Genomic DNA, 22,458 nt, shown 5'->3' on the forward strand with positions numbered 1-22,458 from the left:
TGCAGTGAACACTAAATACATCTTCTTTGCCATTGGTCAGTTTTTTGAAGTCAAGTTCAATAATGTAAATAGGATTAGAGGCCTAAATATAGATTTAGAGTAGGAAGAAATTGTTTAGGAAGTTATGGTTTATTTTCTCTATAATCCTTTGTAATTTACAGTAATATAAATGTTACACTTAATTGTATCTTAATGTGCATATTACAGTACTTTACTGTTTAAATGACAACAATTGGTTACAGTGTAGGTAACTACATGGTTTAAGTTTAAGGTAGGTTCAGGAATAGTATTTAGTTATTAAAAATAGTTTGTAAAAAAGTACAGAGTCACCTTATGCACTCAAGAAAGTAAAATAAAGTGTGGTCAAGCCTAAAACCCACTAAGAACCAAAAGGGAAGCTTCAAAAGGCTCTACTCCGAAAATATTTAGTTTTTAAGTCTACAGAAAGGCCTTTTCATCATCTCAGTTCTTGTGAAAAATTCATTTTTTTTTTACTGAGAAATGACAAAGATGATCTCAAATTTCCACTAAACATCTGTCTTTTTGAAACACTTTCACCTTTATTAAAGGCTCCCGTAAACAACTCCAGAGACACTTCATATCTTCATTCATACTGGTCCCAAATCCGTTTGGACATTTTAGGTTAAGGTTAGCCTACACCGTCAAGATTGGGATACGTCTCGTTCCAGCGGCGTCTCAGTTTCCCCCTCATCAGAGATCATGTTTTGGGGGCTGTAACTCCGCTACACCACTGCAGCTAACCTAGAAAATACTTTCAAAACAAATACATTCTATTCTTTAATCCAACAAATTTTTATACATTTCCTTGGGTAAAACTTTCAACCAAATGCAGAGCTCACAATCGCACTGATTCCAATTGAAAAATGGCAAAATGATACACCACAGCTAAAGAAATCCACAATAGGAAGACAGAGCTGCTGATTAAACATTCTGACAGATGACCGATAAACATACATACTTATATAAACGGCTTTGCTCTGACCAGGAGAGTTTCCCTGCAATGTAAAAAGGTACAGTTTTTTTATTTTTAGACACTAATGTGCACTTTAGGTGATAATTTGTTGCTTTTTAAAATTTGACAACCTTTAAAGTAAGGCATAACACATCATACCTACTCTACTTTTTGACAGAAAAATAGTTCTATGGCACTAAAAGTAAATACGTGTAGACGTATTTCAGCATATTTTACTTTGTTCAGTCATACAGTATTTGACTAATTAACAAGTAATTTATTAAGTTAATGGTCTGCAACTGAAGATGTTTTGAATAATTTCTCATTTCGACAGTCAATTAACTAGAATATTTGTGGTATTTATTTGGAGGAGGGATATGTTGATTTAAAGCACGTCACTTCTAGAATGCTCTAATAAGGTGATGAATCAAGGAAAGAATGGCTTTTCAATGCAAGCCAAATCCATGCAGTCCAATTATGCGGTTTTCAGGTGCATTAACAAAACTGTTTCCTGTGTACAGATGAAATGATGCGTGAAGTCGTTCGCCTTTCATCTCAAGAATGTAGAGCTTCATGTCTTTTAATTTCCTGTTTGTCTAAGTTTCTAAAATGAGAAAGAACACGACAATGGTAATCAGTGTTGACAGAGACAAAAAAAAAGTTGTACATATATACACACTTAGCTAAACACAACACAAATGAGGTTCGGTGGACAGTAATAATTTGCAGAAATTTGCTATTAACTGAGTACTTCAAATACACTTTATAATTAATTGCACATTGAATATATTGAGTGTTGGCCAAGAATCCTCCTTCCTCATAAAAAAAAAAATTAAATAAAAAAAAAATTTAAATTAAAAATACAGTTAGAAACTCATCAAATTCAAACTCAAATAAATACAAATAAATACTTTGGTTTTTTACAAAAAAAAACAAGTATTTATAATCAGTCACGTTATTATTATTATTATTATTTATTTTAATTTAATTTTTTTATTATCATTTACAAAAAATCTAAACCATAATATTATCGACTGTAATAATAATAGTAATAATAATAATAATAATAATAACAATAATAGATTTTATTATTGTCATAATAAACTAACAAAAAAACGTAGAAACTATTAAAAAAACATGTTGATTTTGTCTGTGGTCGGGGCTTCCATAATTATTCCTGTCTCTTCTCAAAATCTTAATTATTCCGTAAAGCTTGGATTGTGGCCCAGATTTCATTGAGGAACAAAGAAGCAGTCAGGATCTCTTAAAGGGACGGGAAGTTTCGTTAGTCAGATCCGAATGATGATATTTAACGTTTCTCCACAGAGCGACCAGGGTCAGATTGCACATTGTGATATTCCTTCACTTCAACTTTATAAGTAACCACTTATAACAAGGCACGTTGACAGGAAAGAAAGGCTGACAGAATTTTAGCCTCTGACATATAAGTGAAAAACGACACGTCGGAGACTCCTGAAAGACAACTCAAGCAGGGGCAACATTTCTTACAAAAACTCTCGAGTGTCTCGAAATATCTGTAAACATTAGGTGATTTTCTTTCCACCCTTTCAAGCTCTCCAGATGATATTAAAATGTGGGAAAGATCAACTATGTCATAAATGCTTGGCTTTCACTCTTTAGTTTCTGAATATCCACACGCATACATTAAATAGATCACAGAAAACATTTAACATACAGCAGAAAATTCTTTGCTTATTAAAAATAACTTAAACAAAATTAGGGTGCGTTTACAAGACAATGATGCACTCAAAATTATGCACATTTATAAAAAATAAGTCATAGAGATCTGTCAAGGTGACCGAACATTCTATATTAAGTATGCTAGACAAGTGTCACTGTGTCGATGTTACTTAATAAATAAACATTGTGTGTCTTTGTACAAATAGTCCTTCATAAAATTAGTGTTGCTTTGCTGGTACTCCTATATATATCTATAGATAAATTGATTAGAACACATAATAGTGATGCTCATTACAACAGCCACTAACATCTACCATCAGATACCAAAATCTGCCAATATATTCTTATTTGTAATGTTATCATTATCTGACCAAAAACAAAATGAATTATTGGCTAATTTGTAATCAAGATTTGTTTTCATCTGCATAAATTGATTATCAGGCTCATATATAAAGGAATATCGGTTCTTATCCAAAATGTCAATTATTGTATTTATAGACCTCTACATTGATAACACCTTCTAAATATAGAGAATTATTTGGTTTCATAAAAAAAAAAAAATAATTAAATAACATTTTATCAAGAACTGTATTTATAGACATTCAGTATATTTAGATTATCCAGATTGATCTCAGTAGGAAACGTAACTATTTTACGTTTAGTCAGTTAAGTGGCTAATTCAGCTAATTAAAAGTGGCTAATTAAACGAGTCCAGTCGTTTAAAAAGAAGGCGTGGCACCTCCACTCCAAAACCCAACCGTCACTGGGGGATAAGCAAATAGTACTAAATTGTAAAAATGAGATCATACGTATTCATATGAATTAGCCACTAGATCAAAAAGTTTCGAATTGCTGTAAGATAGAGTTGAGATAATCGGTTTTCAAATAAGAAGAGTGGTAGTTATTGTGTCTCACAAAATTTCAATATTCATAGCAAGAATTGTATTTATCAGCCTATGTTTTGATTATCGGATTATAATTATGAAGAGTAATCTGGTCTCACCCAATATTTCAATTTTAATACCAATAATTGTACTTATCTGTGTATATAATGATTATCGGTTTCCAATCATAATGAGTTATGAGGCTTCACACAAACTTTACATATCCAGAATTAATAATCAGCATATAAATTGATTATCAGATTATAATTATGAAGAGTTATCTAGTTTCACCCAATATTTCATTTTTAATATCGATAATAATAATTATCGGTCTATATGATGATTATCGGTTTCCAATTATAATGAGTTATGAGGCTTCACACAAACTTTACTTATTCAGAATAATTATCAGCCAATATATTGATTATAAGATTATAATTATGAAGAGTAATCTGGTCTTTATCTCTCTATATAATGATTATCGGTTTAATAATCGGTTATTTATAAAAAGTTAAAAGGCTTCACACAAACTTTCCATGTCCAGAATTAATAATCAGCCTATTTATTGATTGTTGGCTTTAAAATATGAAGATTTAACAGTTATTAGTATCGGCCAATCTTTCCAAACGCATATCAATAACTGTTTATTTTCCTTTTTCTCAGTTATCAGCTTCTATATATAAAGAGTTATTAGTAATCAGCCAAAATGTCCATACCAGTGAATCACTATTAAAGTGCATGACATGGCTGTTTATATAGATTCTCTTTTCTGTTGTTTACAATGAGACAATAATGACATAATTGTCAAAAATATTCACGTTGAAACCCATGTTTTCATTTTCAAGCACCAAAAGCTCTGTTAACTATGTTAACCAATGGCCGAAACAAATAAAACAGTTGGAACTGTCGTGTAAACGCAGCCTAAAATAAACAATAAAAAACACATGCAATTACAAGATCTTCTCTTCATATTCACAACCAGGACAACTTTGCGAGTTTAAAGGCCTTTACACGATTGAATCAGCCCTAAAGAAGTAAAGGGCTCGTTTGGCCACACGACCTTGCTTGGCATCAAGTGCAAAGTACAGCAAGACCACACACATACACAAGGTAACGTTTGGCAGCTGTGCACATTTTAATGCACTAAAAATGAGCATGATATAGTGAATACGGGTATCGAATGAAGAGAAGGAGGGAGGGATTGTTCAGTCGGAAATGAAACCGATATTCCCGAGGCACAGAAGGTGGACACCACTGGGAAAAACAAAACTTTTTCCATTGGGTTGTTTGCTCATTTGTCCCCCTTTTTTCTCAGTAATGGGCTGCAGACCACAAAGAAGGCTGGACTCTAAGGTGACCCGGAGGGCTCCATTAAATATCTCAATGACAAGGCCGTAAAAGTCACATATAAACAGTTTGTAATTCTGAGGAAATTAGCCGTGTAAATATATTGGAGAACGAAAAGGCATCAGACCGGTAAAGGGCAAAACTTTGGTTGGCAGTGTTGCAATTAGATCATTATTTTATCATTACAAAGGCGGGATGTAGACGTACGCCCTAGGTAAACCTGCCCACCCTGTCGCTCATGTGGAGAGAGTCCAAACTCAGAGGTCAAATGTCAAAGTTCGCTGCTCATTTATCATCGCTGACCTACTTTGACCTTATAGACTGTGAGTGATCGCGGTGTCGGTTTGGTACTTCCTGGGTCAAAGGATCTCCCTCCATGTGCAGGGCCGAGTCCGAATGAGCGTTCAGATGTGGTCTGTGTTTTGGCATCGTACAGGGGGTGTGGTGGCTTCTCTGTGTGATGAGGTCACGAGAGGCAGTGTTCTCGTCCAATCAGAAGCCAGAGCAGCAGCAGCAGCTGGAGGATGCCCATGGACACGAGAGATGGAGTCAGACTTGTTGCCCCTCCACATGGCTCATTATTTTCCTGATGCAATGATGATAAAAGAAAGCCTGTAAGTTTGCTGGAGATTTAATGGTTCAATCTCATTTGTAAGATGATTTGAAGTAAAATTTTGGTTGCGGAAATACTGTAGATAAATACTACGTAGTTTTTACATATACACGGCTGGGTAGATTACAGACAAATCAAATCCTGTATGTCACTGGTTACAAATAATATCATAGAAAATCATTCTGAAAACGTAGCCCTATATACATTTCTGGAGATTGCAAAATATGTAGCCAGAGCTATGTATGGCTGCATCTTTAATACGAACTCTACCGGGCGGTATAATGCCGTTTCTTTTCTCGCTTACCAGCTGACCGATTACTTCCATATAGACAGCTTTTCCACTGTTACTAGTTTGTCCGGTAGCTCAACATGTATGTCGGCAGATTTGAGAAACATTCAGAGCAGAGTTGACTGCGACAACAAGGTTTGAGTGTGGTGATGAACGGTTCCAGAAAGCAGGTAAGACAAAAACAGAATCCAAAAAATTTAAAATAAACAAGTAAATAGAGAATGTGGTAAAAATCAGAGGGCTTTTCTTTTTCTGGATTGCTTTTTAAACACAGCAGTTGGATTTAGGGAAGGGGGTGGGTGGGTCAATCTGTGGTTTTTAAAACACTATTGGTTGGGTTTAGGGAAGAAAAATGGTGGGGGTGGGTGGGGGGGGGTGGTTAGTCAGTAAGAGTAAGTCCTTCTGGTGGATTTATGTGAGAACAGCAGGTGCGAATGGCACTGGCGAGAGAAATTTGAGATCTGACAAAGTGTACATAAAAGCCTCTGGTGGACTGGCGAAAACAAAAACGACAAAAAGACGAAGCTCCTGGGATGTATTTTGCTCTCTCCAAAAATGTATATAGGGATAAGTAAACAGAATGAGTTTGGGTTGAAAATGTCATATCAGTAACATCAAGTACTTTCGGATTACTTTTAGATTACATTTGACCTAACATGCTTTTTTCCCCTTCAGAGCCAGAAGCATGGATCATATATGATTTTGAAAATAAAAAATAATTACAGTTAGCAGTTACACAGTAGCATTTTGAGAAAGGGAAAAAAAATTGGTCTAATTATGAAATTTAGATTACATGTTACAAGGGGTACCGCTGGCCGGTACGGAGGATAGGCAATGCTTAATTTGAGCCGGATCTTGTCAGATCCTGTTCCAGAACATGTCATATATTCATGTTTTGCGTTCCCGTATTTATTTTAATGAATCCGGCATTAACTTGTGCGTAATGAATACCTACGTGTGTGTGTGTGTGTGTGTGAGAGAGAGAGAGAGAGAGAGAGAGAGAGAGAGAGAAAAAGAGAAAGAATGTGAATGAGTGCAAGCAAAGGCTGTGTGGATGTTGTGTGCGCGCACACACATGGCGGTATTCACCATGCGCAAGTTAAAACAAAAGTCACGTTTGACAATATTTTCAGCCAATCAGCTTTCTTATGTTTACAATCACACTTACTGGTTGGTGAGACCACAAATAAAGCAGCAAAAATAAATAATATTTTTTTTTCAAAATGGCAAAGAGGCAGTCACGTATATTTTTATTTTTTAAAGCCACAAGTAAATCTGATAATGAGCCTGATCAAAAGAGATCTCAAGATGAAGGATCATGAATGGATCAGAATAGCAGGAAACAGAAGCAAATCGATCTCAACTCAGGCAGAAAACATGACAGAAGAGGTACCTGTGGGCTCTTTCATGAAGATTAGACAGGGTGAATCACTTAATATTTTTTTCCCCTTGGCACATAATAGTGAAGTGAGCTGAATAGTGATTGTTCATACAATTTCTGTTTGTAGCTGCATGTTTTATAATGCATGACTGACCTTTAAAGTTATATGGCACAAAATAATAAAGACCGTTTAGAAATGTGATGCTCTTTTTTTTGCACTATCACCATCTACTGATGTCATGTTATGGGAAAACTAAAATAGCTTGGTGGACATCGGTCACGGTAACGCTTATTTCCTGGTTTTGTTCTGGGAATTATTCATTTACAATTTAAGCGCTGGTGGTTGGGCCCCCTAATAGTAACTCTGGAGGCCCCAAAATGGCGTAGGCCCTTAGAATCATCCAAACTCCCCCCCAGCAGTGCCCCTGCATGTAATCAGTTATTTCAAAGCATTGCATGTATATATACACAAACATAAATGGTCCCTATTTTACATTATTTATGTATTTTTTAATTAAAACACATACAGTTCAAAACAAATATACTGTACAGTATAATCAGTGACTACATTGTTACATTATGCATTTGTATAAATCGTGTAAATAAGTATATGTTTTATTTATTTAGTGTCTAATAATATGCATCCAGAAAAAGGGCGAAAAATATAATATATCATTTTTTTGTCATATGGTCATTGCAGGAATGCAACTACACTCAATTCAAATATTTTTTTTATTATTGATCTCAGATAACTACCTAATAGTATAAAATATACTCTAATATCTTGTTGATCATTTATTCATCATAACTGTGTTAGTGAATTAGTCCAAAATTAATGCAAGAAGCAACAATTAAGCATTACAAGCACAGCAGAAAGAGAAAAGATATTAGACAAAAGAAAAACAGGAAAAAATGTAATTTTATCTCCTAAGAGCCTTGCTTATTTGCAAAACGACTGCTGTTTTAGCAGCTAATTTGCTGTAGTAGAAGAGAGATAGATAGAGAGAGAGAGAGAGAGAGAGAGAGAGAGAGAGAGAGAGAGAGAGAGAGAGAGAGAGAGAGATGGACTGACCCGAGACAGCACATGAACACTGGCAGCAGTAACATGAGGAGAGAGGAGAGCAGTGGAGAGCCTGCATTTCTCCTACACATGGCCTCATCCTAATGTACATTACACAGCCAAATACACAGCAGGAGAGAAAGAGAGAGAGAAAGAGTCATGCAGAAAAATGTCCGACAGTCAGAAGTTTAAGCAACACACCAAGAAGTGCTCAGAAACAAAAGGCATTAATACAGTAAGTCAAAAGAGAGTGTTTAGAGCAGAAAGTGAATGTGTGGTTAGAAAAAAAAAACACAAGCTAGTTGGCCAAAAGTATGTGGACCCCTAAATAGCACACTTATTTGGTTTCACTAAACATTTAAATTCAAAATTAAAAGTGACTTAAATCCATCCAAAAATGTTCTACAACATTATTTTAGGTTCTTTAATGCACCATAACATAATTGTATATCTGTTTTATCTCTATGCACTTCTAAATGAAAAACTATTCCGTTAAAAGATGGCGTCCACATAGTTTTAGCCATGAAAACTATGTTTATGCGAGATTACAACAAAGCCAAGCTCTCCTAATCCAAGATCTATCACACAGAGACAAATATAGTTCATTTACATTCATTCTGCCTCAGCAATGCCATTTAAAGTCTCAGTGTGGTAGATATCAGCTAATGATTGAAATGAGAGCAGGAAAAAAAAAACATTTTAGTAGAATAGAGCAGCACGTGAGATCCAGGCAAGATGCTCATGAAGTCATGCTAATAGCTAGTTTGCTCTCACTTTGAGTTTTCAGAAAGAAAGTGTTTGGGCGACTTACATTGACATTGTTGTCAAAGCACTCCATTGGACCTTTCCGATACCGTGGGTTCTGCGATATCAAGCAGGGATCTGGACCAGGAGCTGAGAGATCAGGTTCAGGATTCAAATCAGCAGAAATAGCATGCTAATATGCTAAGTAACCAATCTAGGGTGTGACTCAAAAACTGAACTTGCCAACTATTGTTGGAAGTTCCATCACAGTTTTGACAGTTTCATTTGTCATGGTTTCATCGAACATTCACAATATTGGTAACACTTTACAATAAGGTTCATTAGTTAATGCATTTACTAACATGAACTAATCATGAACAACACATGTACAGCATTAATTAATCATAATTGAACATTTACTAATGCATTATTAACATCCAAGTCCATGCTTGTTAACATTAGTTAATGCACCATGAGTTAACATGAACTAACAATGAACTGCTCTATTTTCATTAACTAACATGAACAAATACAGTAGTAAATGTATTGTTCATTGTTTGTTCATGTTAGTAAATGCATTAATTAACATTAACTAATGAAATTTATTGTAAAGTGTGGCCACAATATGTAAAGACTTTAAGGCATCATGCACTTGAGCAAAACAAGAAAGCTAATATGTAGTGCAATCATGTTTATGTGATGAAAAAATCCCAATAATATGAACATTGAAGTCAAAATTATTAGCCCTTCTGTGTTATATATATTTTTTTCTATTTTAAATATTTTTCCAAATGGTGGTTAACAGAGTATCTTTTAATCTTTCACAGTATTTCCCTTTTTTTCAGAAAAAAATCTTATCAATATTTTTAGCCCTGTTAAGCAATATTTGTTTTGTATTGTCTACTTAACAAACCATCATTATACAATGACTTGCCTGATTACACTAACTTGCCCAAATAACCTAGTTAAGCATTTAAATAGCACTTTAGGCTGAATACTAGTGTCTAGTGACAAAAAAATCTGTTATTAGAAATTAGTTATAATAATAAATTAGGCTAATATATCAGGAGGGATAATAATTATGGTGTCAAGTTTATATTTAAATTTACATTTTTTAAATTGCTATTTCTGCAGATTTCCTTTATTTTTTTTACCAGCCAAGACACTGTTCAAATTCCTGCCATGCCATCTGCACTGTTTTTATTTGAAATAACATTAAATGCTGATATAACAATGCTCATCTGCACAGGTAAAACATCTGGAAAACAGTGATAAAATATAAATTCCCCTTGATTTTACTGTCTGAAATAGACTTTTTAAAATTCCATGATATTCCAGAATGACTCATGGGAACCCAGAAGGTTGAACCCTAAAGCGCTGTAAGGAAACTTGTGTAAAAGGAAAACAATGGAAGATAAAATAGCAAAGCAGTCTTTAGCCTGATAGAGAACACCACTAGACAGTCAAGATAAAACTCTGCAACCCATTTTACCATCATTTGTGATGTATTTCCAAGCAAAATGGAATATTTGATAAGATAATGACTGGTAATGACGCTGGGTAATGACTCAAGAACTGGTCAATCGCTTTTTCCACTGAAATCAGCTGTCCGGATGAAGCGGTAAACAAAAAAACAATCAGACACAGGTTGTGTTTTTACCTGAAATCATGAGATGCATTGCGATGCGACACAGATATCTTGCTCCCGAAAATACTACCCAGAATTTTCTTAAACTGACAGTGAGTCGATGTGCTATCATCATTGTGTGTCTCAGTTTGTTTGCATGTCTATAAAGGATACAAGGCTTTTCTTCCTGGGAAAATGGTTTTTCCTCACACATCTGGCTGCACATCTCTGTATCAGCAACAATAAGCACCAGATTTGTCTTCATAAGCTTTTCAGCTATAAACTGCCTGAAAACAAAAATATACACAAAGTAATCAGCCTAGTTCAAGTGTAAAAAGACAAGCTTGGTCATCAATCCGGGCTGTTAATCAACTAAAAAAACATTTTAAATCACAATTTAAATAATAAAATTTGAATAGCGCATTACATGATGTGCAATCTAAACAAATTAATAAACAAGCATAAATGATTACATAACTGCATTATTTATATATCTTAAATGATATGCCAACCTTAAAAAAAATAAATAGATGTTTTATTTTTTCCTCTATGATAAAGTTTGAATCTTACCTGGAGCAGTTCTGGCAATCAACAGTCCCCTTAAAAGTTGTGTCATTGCTGTCAAAGAAATACTGCGTCTGCTCTTTAATGCAACTCTCTTTAGATGGTGTTTCAGACTCATCACTTATGTCCACTGTGAACAAAACACAATTGAATTGTCATTATTTGAAACTCTGAGCCTAATTAATACCCACTCAAATCAATGAGCCTTTAAAAATATTTAAAATAACAGTTAAAATATACATTTTCCAAAGCACAACACATTCACTCGAAACTTGACACTGTGCTCATGTCATATTTTTATTATCTTTGACTTTCTGAAACACAATATGTGGTCCTGCTTTGTATATCCATGAATTAACACTCATTAGTAGTGAAGTTTTGGCAGTTTACCAGATGATAAAACAAACAGACGCCTGCCAAATTCCAATGGCTTAATCACCGTTTCCTATCAATTAATTACAAATGTCACGTTCTTACCTGCCTCAAGGAAATTAGGAAATGTAATGCTGACAAACAACTGCTGCATTATCGACCTGGGGAAATAAAAAGTAACAGTTAAGAATCAATGTAAAAAAGTCTAAAACAACATTGGACCCACTTTGATAATAAGAAAGTTTGACTTTGTCCATCAAACTTGTCTCCTGAGTCTTTTGCAACATTTCGAGACTCATACAACGTAGGATAATTTAGGTTGTTGTTGTTTTTATCGCAATGGAAATCGATGATAACCATTTGGTTACTAAAATTATTTTTTTTTAGAAACAATGTATTTTGTGTTTAAGCAGGCTTGGGCAATTTGTAAAAAATGCAATCTCGATTTTCCATGTGAATGGTAGCGATATATATTTTGATAAAAATAGTTAATTTAAAAGAGTAGCCCAATAATGACTGAAGCCACAAAAATTACAGGGTTACTCAAATAGCATGAGATTTTCAGTCAACAAATTTTCGGTGGCCGAAAATTCAGTACATCTTTAATATCAACACACTTTTCTAGATTCCTATTGTTGCACATTTCTGCTGTGTGATTGGTTCTTATACCAATGTAGAGTTAAAAATCCAGAGCTTATCATTGTTATTGACAAATTTTATCACTATTTAATATAAAATCGTTTATTGGACCCGCCCTATATTCAAGAAATAAAAGAAACTCAGTTTTAGGGAAATGTCCCACTTAAACCAAAACAACTGCGAGAAAATTAAATGTATACTAGTACATTAGATCCGTGCATTTAGGCTATGTCCACACTAATATGTTTTCATTTGATATATATTTTTTTACATTAGAATAATGTGAACAAGCTATTTTCATGTCACACTGTGAACTGGAGGATGATGCATTTTAGTCACGTAACCGATTCATGTAAAATCATAGATGCCACTGAACAATGGTTGTTTTGAATTTTTTCTGTTTTGACAGCATTGTTAAATAATTATCAGTTTGCATAATTTCAAAAACCCTTCTTCACATACCAGGCTGCTGCAGAAGCCCACCAACCAATGTTCAGGATATCAGCTATGGTGGGCTAAAAGAGACAAACAAGACATTAGGCTTACACATTGAAATGTTAAATAAATCATAAAATAAACTTCCACTATAAGTTCTAGAACACTGAGACCATCTTAGTTATGTACCATATCCTTTCTAAAATCAGCTACAGTGGCATACACTACAGCATATAACATAGCACCACTTTGTATCTATAAGGTTCTATCTGTAGGCTGAATGGTTTTGATATGCAGTAATGTCTTATAACGTTTTGATACACTGTAAAAAAGCAATCTGTTGACTTCACTATAGAGTAAAAATTGAGTAAACATATTGTTCTACAAGTAAAAGAACAATGTACACTTTTTAAAAAATGTAAGTTAATTCAACGTAACAATTCCAAGTTAATACAGGTTTACCCACTTTTTTAAGTAAAATATTGAATTGCTTTTACAGTGCACAGAGAAAATGATATATAGATTAACAAAATTCAAACATTTAAAAAACAAAACAAACAAATGCATCACATAATGTAAATAAATTGCCACAGAATACAAATATATGGGCAAAAATCTCAAACACAGTATTATAATTACAAGGTGGCACTTTAAACTCTCTCAAACATTCTTGCCTAACTTTGCAAGTTGCATATCCGGAGCTAAGAATCTCCAAAACATCCTGATTTTTATTGGCAAGAACAATCTATCATGACCCTGCCAGACAGAAAGGACCCGCTGCCAAACAATACGGGAGATATTAGACGAAAGCTCAGCAGATGCAAGCATAAATCCACAAACAAGGTTAAGCTAACGCGCTCGGGGGACGATTAGCCGCCGCACACGCTGCAATGATTAGCATGAGAGAGGAAGTGTCTCTCTTTGTTATGATTCATGCTTGATTGCGTGATTTGAGCGATTTAGTCAAAACTGTAGTCACACAGATCAGAGAGGCAATCGTGAGCTTAACTTATCAGCTTAACATGAACTTTAATAACACCATGACTAAACTTTATAGTCTGAGAGAAATGTGTTATGTGAGCAAATTCAGTTTTATAGATGATTTCTTGGCCAAAACGTGCTTACAGAAACACTTACTTTGAAAATAGGCTCATTTTACAGCTCCCCTACAGTTAAACAGTTGAGTTTTACCATTTTTGGATTCATTTGGTCAATCTTTGGGTCTGGCAGGAGCAGTTTTAGCTTAGCTTAGCATAGATCATTGAATCAGATTAGACCATTAGCATCTAGCACAAAAATGCCAAAATAGTTTCAATAATTTTTCTATTTAAAGCTTGACACTTTTGTAATTTAATTGTTTACTAAGACGAACAGGAAAATGAAATGTTGTTATTTTCTAGGCTAGATGGCTAGGAACTATACTTCTGGCGTACTGCCATTTCATAGATGCAGTAGATACAATGATGTTACACAGCACCTGAAAATAGACTGCAGCTACCGTAGGTAAATTCCAAATGTCTTATTGGTTGCAAGGCACACTTTTGTGTAAGCAGGTAGACACATTAGTTATATTTACAAAAGTTAGCCAATTTTAAGGTGCTGCATATTATCATTGCTCCTGCTGCAGCCATGGTACATCAGCAAAGTTCTTTGATTAATACACCAGGATACGGGTAGCCTATAGTTCCTGGTCATACTGTATTGGACAAGAAATTAGCAACTTTTCATTTTTTAAATATTTAATCATTTTTGAGCGAGATGCTAATGGTCTAATACGATTCAACAATCTATGCTAAGCTAAGCTAAAAGTTCTTCTGCCAGACCCAGAGATCAGCTGAATGGATTTAAAAATGGGAGTTCCTTTAAAACATCATGCAAGCCACTACTAGATTGAAGCTATACACATTTGTTTAGGTTTACAAATGGACTTGCACTCACCACATAGACTGATCTGAGACCAGCGGCAGCTTTAGATTCTCTGGTGGGTTCGCAAAGGGCCTGGTAGTCGTAGGTTATGTTGACTGAAAACAGGGACACGTTCATCAGATTTCTCATTAGGCTGGGGTCAATCATGCCGAAAAACTCTCCAATCTGCAAACACATAAGACACACAAACACACATCTAGTGTAAAAATGCTTGTTGTGTACAGGGATTTTTCTAATTAATAATTAAGAGCTGACCAAGGTGACTATTTTAGGAAAAATTTATTTTAAATACAGTTGAAGTCAGAATTATTAGCCCCCCTAAATATTTGCCAATATTTTTCCACAATTTCTGTTTAACGGGGAGAGATTTTTTCAACACATTTCTAAACATAATAGTTTTAAAAACTCACCCCTAATAACTGATTTATTTTATCTTTGCCATGATGACAGTAAATAATAGTTTACTAGATATTTTTCAAGACACTTTTTTTACAGCTTAAAGTGACATTTAAAGACTTAACTAGGTTAATTAGGTTAAGTAGGTAAGAGTAATTAGGTAAGTTATTGCATAACGATGGTTTGTTCTGTAGACTATCGAAAAAAATATTGCCTAAAGGGGCTAATAATTTGGTCCTTAAAATGGTGTTTAAAAAATTTAAAACTGCTTTTATTCTAGTCAAAATAAAACACATAAGACTTTTTCCAGAAGAAGAAATATTATCCGACATACTGTGAAAATTGTTTTGCTCCGTTCAAAGGGGGACTAATAATTCTGACATCAACTGTATCTTCAAGAACTCTTTTATGTGGATTCCTATTGAAATGACTGGATATTTCAGTAAAAAAATCTGCAGAAGAATAGTAAATGTGACTTCACATAAATACATTGCTGAACTGTTTTTCTTATTGGTGTAGTCAGATTTTGTTGGATCATTTTATTCCCCCCCCCAAAAATTATCCTCATCATCTTTGCTTTAAAGAGCAGCAAGCACAGACTGTGAAGATTCACCAACTGACAAATAACGTACACAAAGGCTATTTTTGTTTTCAATTAACATCATTTAAACCAGCAATGAAATGTTTGTTTATCCGCCATTTGGTTTGCAGATGTCCTGAGATGAGCTACAAACAGCTCTGAATACACACATCTGCACCTGAAGGACACAGAGCAGCTTTCTGAATCTCATTCCTTGTCAGCAAAGCTTTTGTTCAAGGGAAATAAAATATGTAAAATAAACAATAAAATAAAAAATAAAACTTACTAAACACTTCATATATGATTACTTAATTGATTTTATGCCATTTGACTGTTGAGGAAAATGTCTACAATTATGCATAATTGATTTAAAAGGACATTTAAAAGAACTTAACAAGGAAATAAATGACGAAGTCAAAATGGCACATTATTGGCATGTAGTAAAATTAAATTAAATTAAATTAAATTAAATTAAAGAAAAAACAAGAAAAAACATGGAAAAAAACAAAAAAAAAACTAAACAACAAAAAAAGGTGTATACTTTTTTTAAATGCATAAATCAAAATGGCACAATATTAGCATGTAGTAAAATAAAATAAAACAAAATTATAGAAAATTAAAGAAAAGGAAAAAATAAAAACAAAACAAAACAAAACAAAATAAATGTTGTATACTTTTTTTAAAAGCTTAAATCAAAATGCCACAAGACTGGCATGTAGTAAAATAAAATAAAATAAAATAAAATAAAATAAAATAAAATAAAATAAAATAAAATAAAATAAAATAAAATAAAATAAAATAAAATAAAATAAAATAAAATAAATAATAATAAATGGTGTATGCCTTTTTTCTTGAATTTTTTACACTGATTGTTGAGTGAAATGTGCAAAATTATCCCATGTGGACTTAAAAATGCCAAAAGATAAAATGTAAAGAAATAAATCATGCATCATTTTCAGATTCCATATAGCTATTCTGAAAATTGAACAAAAAGATGCATCATATTTTTAGTGATTGCTAAAAAAAAAGTTAATAATTTTACATAAATTAAAAGAAATGTTTAATAGTGTTTAAACAAATGAGTAGAAATAAAACAGCAAATAAATAGAACATTTTCCACCCAAAGTATTTACCAGAGCCATAATTTAAACAAACTGTTCATAATTATGTGAAATAGGTTTACATATGCAAAAAAATTAAATGTTAAATAATCCTGCACAATCGTCTGCTAAATTACATCATCTCAGAAACCCTGTGACTATTCAAAAATTTCACAACTTTGTAATCTCTTTGTCTGCTTTCTTCTGTAGATTAATCTCCCACCGTGAACTGCATGCTGAGTCTTTAAACAGTGTGCAGCCCACCATGCTTTAATCTTATTAGCACAACCTACTGCATCACCATAACTTAAACCAAAGAAAGAGTCGTCTGTCGGCCCAGAAACTCTCTGAGGTCCAATAGTGTGTGCTCAATGCTAAAAACAACCCCCCATTCTGGTTACTGTTATGAACACACACATAGTTAAATCCAGCCTGGTATATTAGACGTAAGAATGTACGAGCGCGTGCGTCCGAGACTATAAGTCAGTCCAGCGGCGATATAAATCCTGGTTCGTAATGAACGTGCGGGTCCTAGTCGACCCCTAGAGAGTTTGCCCACAGTGTGATTAATTCTGCACACACTCCAGTCTGATTGGTTTTTTCCCTCGCTGAGCTGAACTTTAAACATTGACTCTCTGCTGGTGCAGGTGGGCTTTGGTGGCGCTTCCCTCCAGGGGTCAAACAAGGGGGAGGTGGAATAGAGGAAAAAAGGAGAGGTTTTGATTTGGTAATACAGAAAAAGACTAGATGTAGTTTTTCACATCCCATTATTTAGCACATTATACTTAAAATATACAACATAAATTAGATTCTTTTTTGCTTTTTCTATCTTTTTAAATAGACAAAAATGTAATCAAAAGAAATGTAAAAAAAATTCAACGCACAAAATAAGTAATATTGTAATAATAATATAATAATATTGTATGTGTAATAAATAAAGCAATAAAATAAATTAATTTACAAAAGAATAATTAGATGTTCTTCTTCATCAACGATACTCAAAATGCTCTCAATTCCCTAAATGTCATCAAACACCATGAGAACCAAGTGAACTCGACTCTAATTCTTGCAGCTAATAAGGTTCTAAAAGTCCAAATTGAGGTCAACTTGTAAACCATTTTGCTAAAACGCTAAATCCAGTAGTTTTTCTTTTTTGCAAGAACATTTTTAGCATCAAATATTAACATTTCTGAAATAAACACTATTCTTAAAACCCTGAAACAAACTTCCAATTTCTGAAATGTTCTTCTCTGTAAAAAAGCAAGATGAAGTAAATCCTCACCGTTGCAAAAAAAAAAAAAAAAAAAATCTTTAAATGTTTAAAAATGTTGCATTGCTTTTGTTTTATTGCGCTTTGTGCCTATATATATATATATATATATATATATATATATATATATATATATATATATATATATATATATATATATATATATATATATATATATATATATATATTTAACAATTAAATAAAAATTAATACATTAATACTATTTGTCTTTCAAAACATCAAAAAAGCACATCATCATTTAGCAAACCAAGGCTGGGTTCAAAACCGCCAACTACTCAGCAGGTACTGTATTTGAATGTAAACGTACTACTCTATACATTATGAATGTGAGCAGTATGAATATAATTCGAATGTACTACATCTGCCATTTTAACATGATCACGTGACCTACCTGAATCAGGAAGTAGTAGGTCATCTGGGTACTTCTCACATACTGATTTTCAAATTCTTTGAATTCGGACATAAAACTCAGCCGGCATACAAATTTTAGCATACTATACAGTATGGAAGTATGCGGTTTTGGACCCAGCCATAACACTTCAATAATTTCTTATATTTCTATACATTTTGGCAATGAATCTACCAGCTTATGCTATGCAAGCACGATTCTCAATTGAGACGCTAAAAGCCCCAAAAGCATAGGTACATCACTTTTTTCACAACACAATTTTTCTCTCGAACTATATAAGTATGCCCAAAAATAAATTATAGAAAAAAAAAAACAATCTTCACCCATAGACAGAAACCAACTACTTCATCTGCAGAAGAATAGTTAAAAAGATTACCCATTCGCAAACTCTGCACAAAAAGGTGGAGAGACTCACCTGGTCAATGTATTTGTCCTGATTGGCCATGACAAGGAATCCTCCATCGTCTAGAAGAACACAGTCCAGATACTAGAGAGAAAGTTTAATACAGTTTTATAGTAATATAGACTACTGTTTGGGGAATTTTTTATTAATAATATAAATATTTCCTTTCATTCTGAAAAAAAAAACTATACCCTTAGGAAATAACAATGTGAAATAAAACGGATTTACAAATAATAAAAAAAAAATCAATAATTAAAAGTTAATGCGACTGTAAGTGCAGTACTAAAGGCTTTTCATTATGTCATAAAAAATGTATATTTGAAAATGTGACATTTCTAATAATTAAACCATTCTTAAAAATGCACATAAAAAGTAAACCATGCAATTATAGGTATTGCTGAAGGATTATGTGATTAATGATGTTGAAAATGCCTTAAAATGCATAAATTATAGCAATATTTGACAATATTACTGCTTTTACTGAAAAGACCCAGAAACTTTCTTTAAAAATATAACAAAATCGTACAGAACCCAAACTTTTGAAAGATAGTAAGTATACAGTAATTAATCTTACCTCATCGTTCCTCCTGCATCCACATATTTCACCTTCACACTGCGGAAAGAAAAAATACACACAGATTCATAACAGCATTATACAAACATAGCAATAATATAATGTTTTTTATCAACATGCATAAGTTTATTGTATTTTCATTGGGCCTGCTCATTTTCTCATTTATATCCATCAATTACCACAAAACTTTCTTAATAATGATGTGCCTATGTCAGCTGCAGCATTTATTAGTACAAAAAATATATATATTTATTATGATTTAGCTTTATTAATCATTTAATTAGCTATGTTTATTGAAATTTTAAACAATTTCCCATCTACCATAGTTTAAAATATATTGTATTTTGCACTCACTTTGGGCGTAATTGTAGTATTCATGAAGCTTTCCATCCAGGATTGAACATCCAGTTTCACACCGACAACTAAAAAAATACAATAAAAGCACTTAATAAAAACTACATATATAGGTTTATAGAAGTATAATTATAGTATATATTTATTGTGATGCTATACGTGTACAGAAACAAGCTGTATATCACAGAATGCAGTTACTGAATTTGTAAAAACTGTTAATTGTCAAGTGGTTTCAAATGAAACCATTACTATAAATTCGAATGGAATTTAAGCAAGTACAGTAAATAACACGCATGGTAAAATAAAGGATTATTCCTGCTTTTTACTCACAAAACAGCTAAAGAAAACAGAAAATCAACTTTAAATAGTCTATAAGCTTTTATAATTGGTCACTAAGTTTTGATAAAACTCAACATGCCATTTCATAACTTGACTTATAATAATAGTTCCTTGTATAGTTCAGTGACTATCTACAGTGTGTTTATGGTAAGCGATAACATTATAATGTCATAATCTCACCTGCTGGTTTTAGCCAGAATTCATCGATCCTCAAGTCCATTGCTCTGCTCACTAAAACTGACTCTTCGGTTTCTGAAATGTAGAGGACATAAAAAGTCAGGTAAACCATACAGTACGAAAAGTCAAACACACTTATACATATAAGTACCACAAACACACACATACTATTTCCTGTGAATGGCAGTGGTGTAAATACATAGAGATCATTGTCCAAGCTTCTCTTGTAGAAACTTGACTCATATGTTTCGGCCTGTCCGGTCCATTCTGAACCAGCACTGCAAATAAAAATAAAAAAAAACAAGGAAAACAGGCTTTTACCCAAAAATGCCATAGACCTGCTTGGTATTGTTTTCCTGAAGCTGTAAAATGTAATAAACCTTGCAGGATATACTCTAGTGACACCACCATCTGTCGCCACAAACTTAGCCTTGATTCTGTCACTCCTGAAAAAAAAAATAAATAAAAAAATTAGACTGAAAGCATGAAAAGAAAAATATATAGCAATCTCTCATTTCACAATTCTGACTTTTTTTCCTCAAAGTTGTGAGTTTCAACCCTACAGTCTGATTTAAAAACTTAATTTTTTTTTAATTTGCCAGTTTGAATTTTACAAATTTTGATGACATAGTATTGATAGCGCATATAAACCAAAAATATAGATAAAGTATATTTCTTGAAATCTTTTTGAAAGTTTAAATCAAGTTCATAGCCTGTGTAAACCAAAAATAGCTAAATTTAAACATTTAAAAGGTTTATTTTATTGAAATCTTCTTGAAAGTTTCAATCTTAATCTCTTAAATCTTTGTCATTACAGCTTTTATGGCTGTTTAAATGGTTTCAAACACAGGAATATTTACACCATGACCACAATCTGATTTAATTCATAGTCATCTACAGCATGTTTAGAAGATGTTTTAGATCCCATTTACAGGTGTATTTAGTGTCATTTGTTTGTAATAATCTAGAGGAACACATCTTAAAATAACTCTTTTAAAAGAATGCTCATTTTTCAACTAAGTTAAAAAGTAGCGTTTTAGCATTTGTCAATATATTTTGCTGATCTGAGGGTCTGGTGGGACTTTTAGCTTAGCTTAGCATAACTAATTGAAAAATATTAGACCATTAGCATCTTGTACAAAGATGATAATAACTTTGATCATTTTCATATTTAAAGCTCGACTCTTCTGTAGTGAAATTGTATATTAAACGCAGATTCTGGTGTAATAAGTGAATAATATATCACTTGGCCTTTTTTTTTTTTTTTGCATTTATAACTCACAATTGATTTTTGTTCCAGTGTTTGACCAGTTCAGCCGTGATGCCAGCATCCAACAGTAGTCGATTCATTAAGTCCATATTGCCTAAAAAATAACACACAACTCTTTTATTTTCGCCATCCCTTCCAATCACAAGGGCTTTTGAACAACAGGAGCAAACAAAGCATTTTACATCATTACAGGCTTCACCTATGATAAATGCATAAACACCTGTTGGTCATGAGTAAAAACAGGCTCTACTTTCTGACCTTTGAGGCAAACAATGCCAAAGTCGTAAATAAGTAGAACTTCATAAAAACCAAGCGAGACACCGATGTGAAAAAAACCCCAAACGCGTCGCAAAGTAACACGTAGATTAATTTTCCGGGACGTGGAACACGATTGTTATTCTTCGGCGGTATGAAACGACAGTAAGTGTTCAAAGGCTTTTTTTTTCCTGATGTGGGCATGTTCAGAGCGTTCAAGTGTTTTATAACATCGCACTGCAGTTCATTACCGCAAAGCCTTTACGACAAAACACACACACTTCAGAAAGAGCAGCTGGTGTACAACTTTATTCGGATCGCTGCATGCTTTTCATTAGGATCTGATTGAGAGCAGCGCAGGAACACAATTCAACTGATCCACTGTGTTTGACAGCGAGGAAATCATGGACTTAAAATACCAGGCCGCACTGACAAATAGCCACAAAACTGAGTGTTTACAGGGATGTTTTACTGGTGTATTGACATTGTCTGTGTTCATGAGGAAGTTTAATTTGAATGAGAAACAAATGGAAATTATCTGGTGATGATTGACCCGGAATGTTTGTTATGTTGGATCCTTACAGAACTTACAGAGTGATCTAACAGTAATCAAATTTTAGGACTTAACAGATTTCAAATTAAATTAAATTAAATTAAATTAAATTAAATTAAATTAAATTAAATTAAATTAAATTAAATTAAATTAAATTAAATTAAATTAAATTAAATTAAATTAAATTAAATTAAATTATAAA

The 22,458-nt window shown here is 33.1% G+C and overlaps 1 protein-coding gene across 23 annotated transcripts in view; it reads right to left on the reverse strand.

The window, feature by feature from the left end:
- Nucleotides 1-3,508: 3,508 nt before the first annotated feature.
- The window catches only part of cacna2d1a (calcium voltage-gated channel auxiliary subunit alpha2delta 1a), a 135,172-nt gene continuing 116,222 nt past the window's right edge, over nt 3,509-22,458 (reverse strand). For 16 of the 23 annotated variants that reach the window (XR_015482086.1, XR_015482089.1, XR_015482085.1 and 13 more), the window contains 14 exons: nt 21,461-21,542; nt 20,559-20,624; nt 20,347-20,456; nt 20,182-20,253; nt 19,663-19,730; nt 19,309-19,347; nt 18,747-18,818; nt 14,568-14,720; nt 12,657-12,709; nt 11,661-11,716; nt 11,190-11,313; nt 10,794-10,906; nt 9,060-9,142; nt 3,509-5,491 (listed from right to left, as the gene is read on the reverse strand). Coding sequence is in view for 15 of the 23 variants with exons in the window: in XM_087247078.1 (XP_087103204.1) it covers nt 5,372-5,491; nt 9,060-9,142; nt 10,794-10,906; nt 11,190-11,313; nt 11,661-11,716; nt 12,657-12,709; nt 14,568-14,720; nt 18,747-18,818; nt 19,309-19,347; nt 19,663-19,730; nt 20,182-20,253; nt 20,347-20,456; nt 20,559-20,624; nt 21,461-21,542 (1,211 nt within the window). In the remaining 8 variants the exon portion in view is untranslated. Of the gene's footprint in view, nt 5,492-8,260; nt 8,350-9,059; nt 9,143-10,793; nt 10,907-11,189; nt 11,314-11,660; nt 11,717-12,656; nt 12,710-14,567; nt 14,721-18,746; nt 18,819-19,308; nt 19,348-19,662; nt 19,731-20,181; nt 20,254-20,346; nt 20,457-20,558; nt 20,625-21,460; nt 21,543-22,458 lie in introns of all 23 variants that reach the window. The other 7 variants (XR_015482090.1, XR_015482084.1, XM_087247072.1 and 4 more) reach the window with 2 other exon arrangements.

The sequence above is a fragment of the Danio rerio genome, chromosome 4 (genome assembly GCF_052040795.2).
Source record: "Danio rerio strain M-AB ecotype USA chromosome 4, GRCz13ab, whole genome shotgun sequence".
NCBI lineage: Eukaryota > Metazoa > Chordata > Actinopteri > Cypriniformes > Danionidae > Danio > Danio rerio.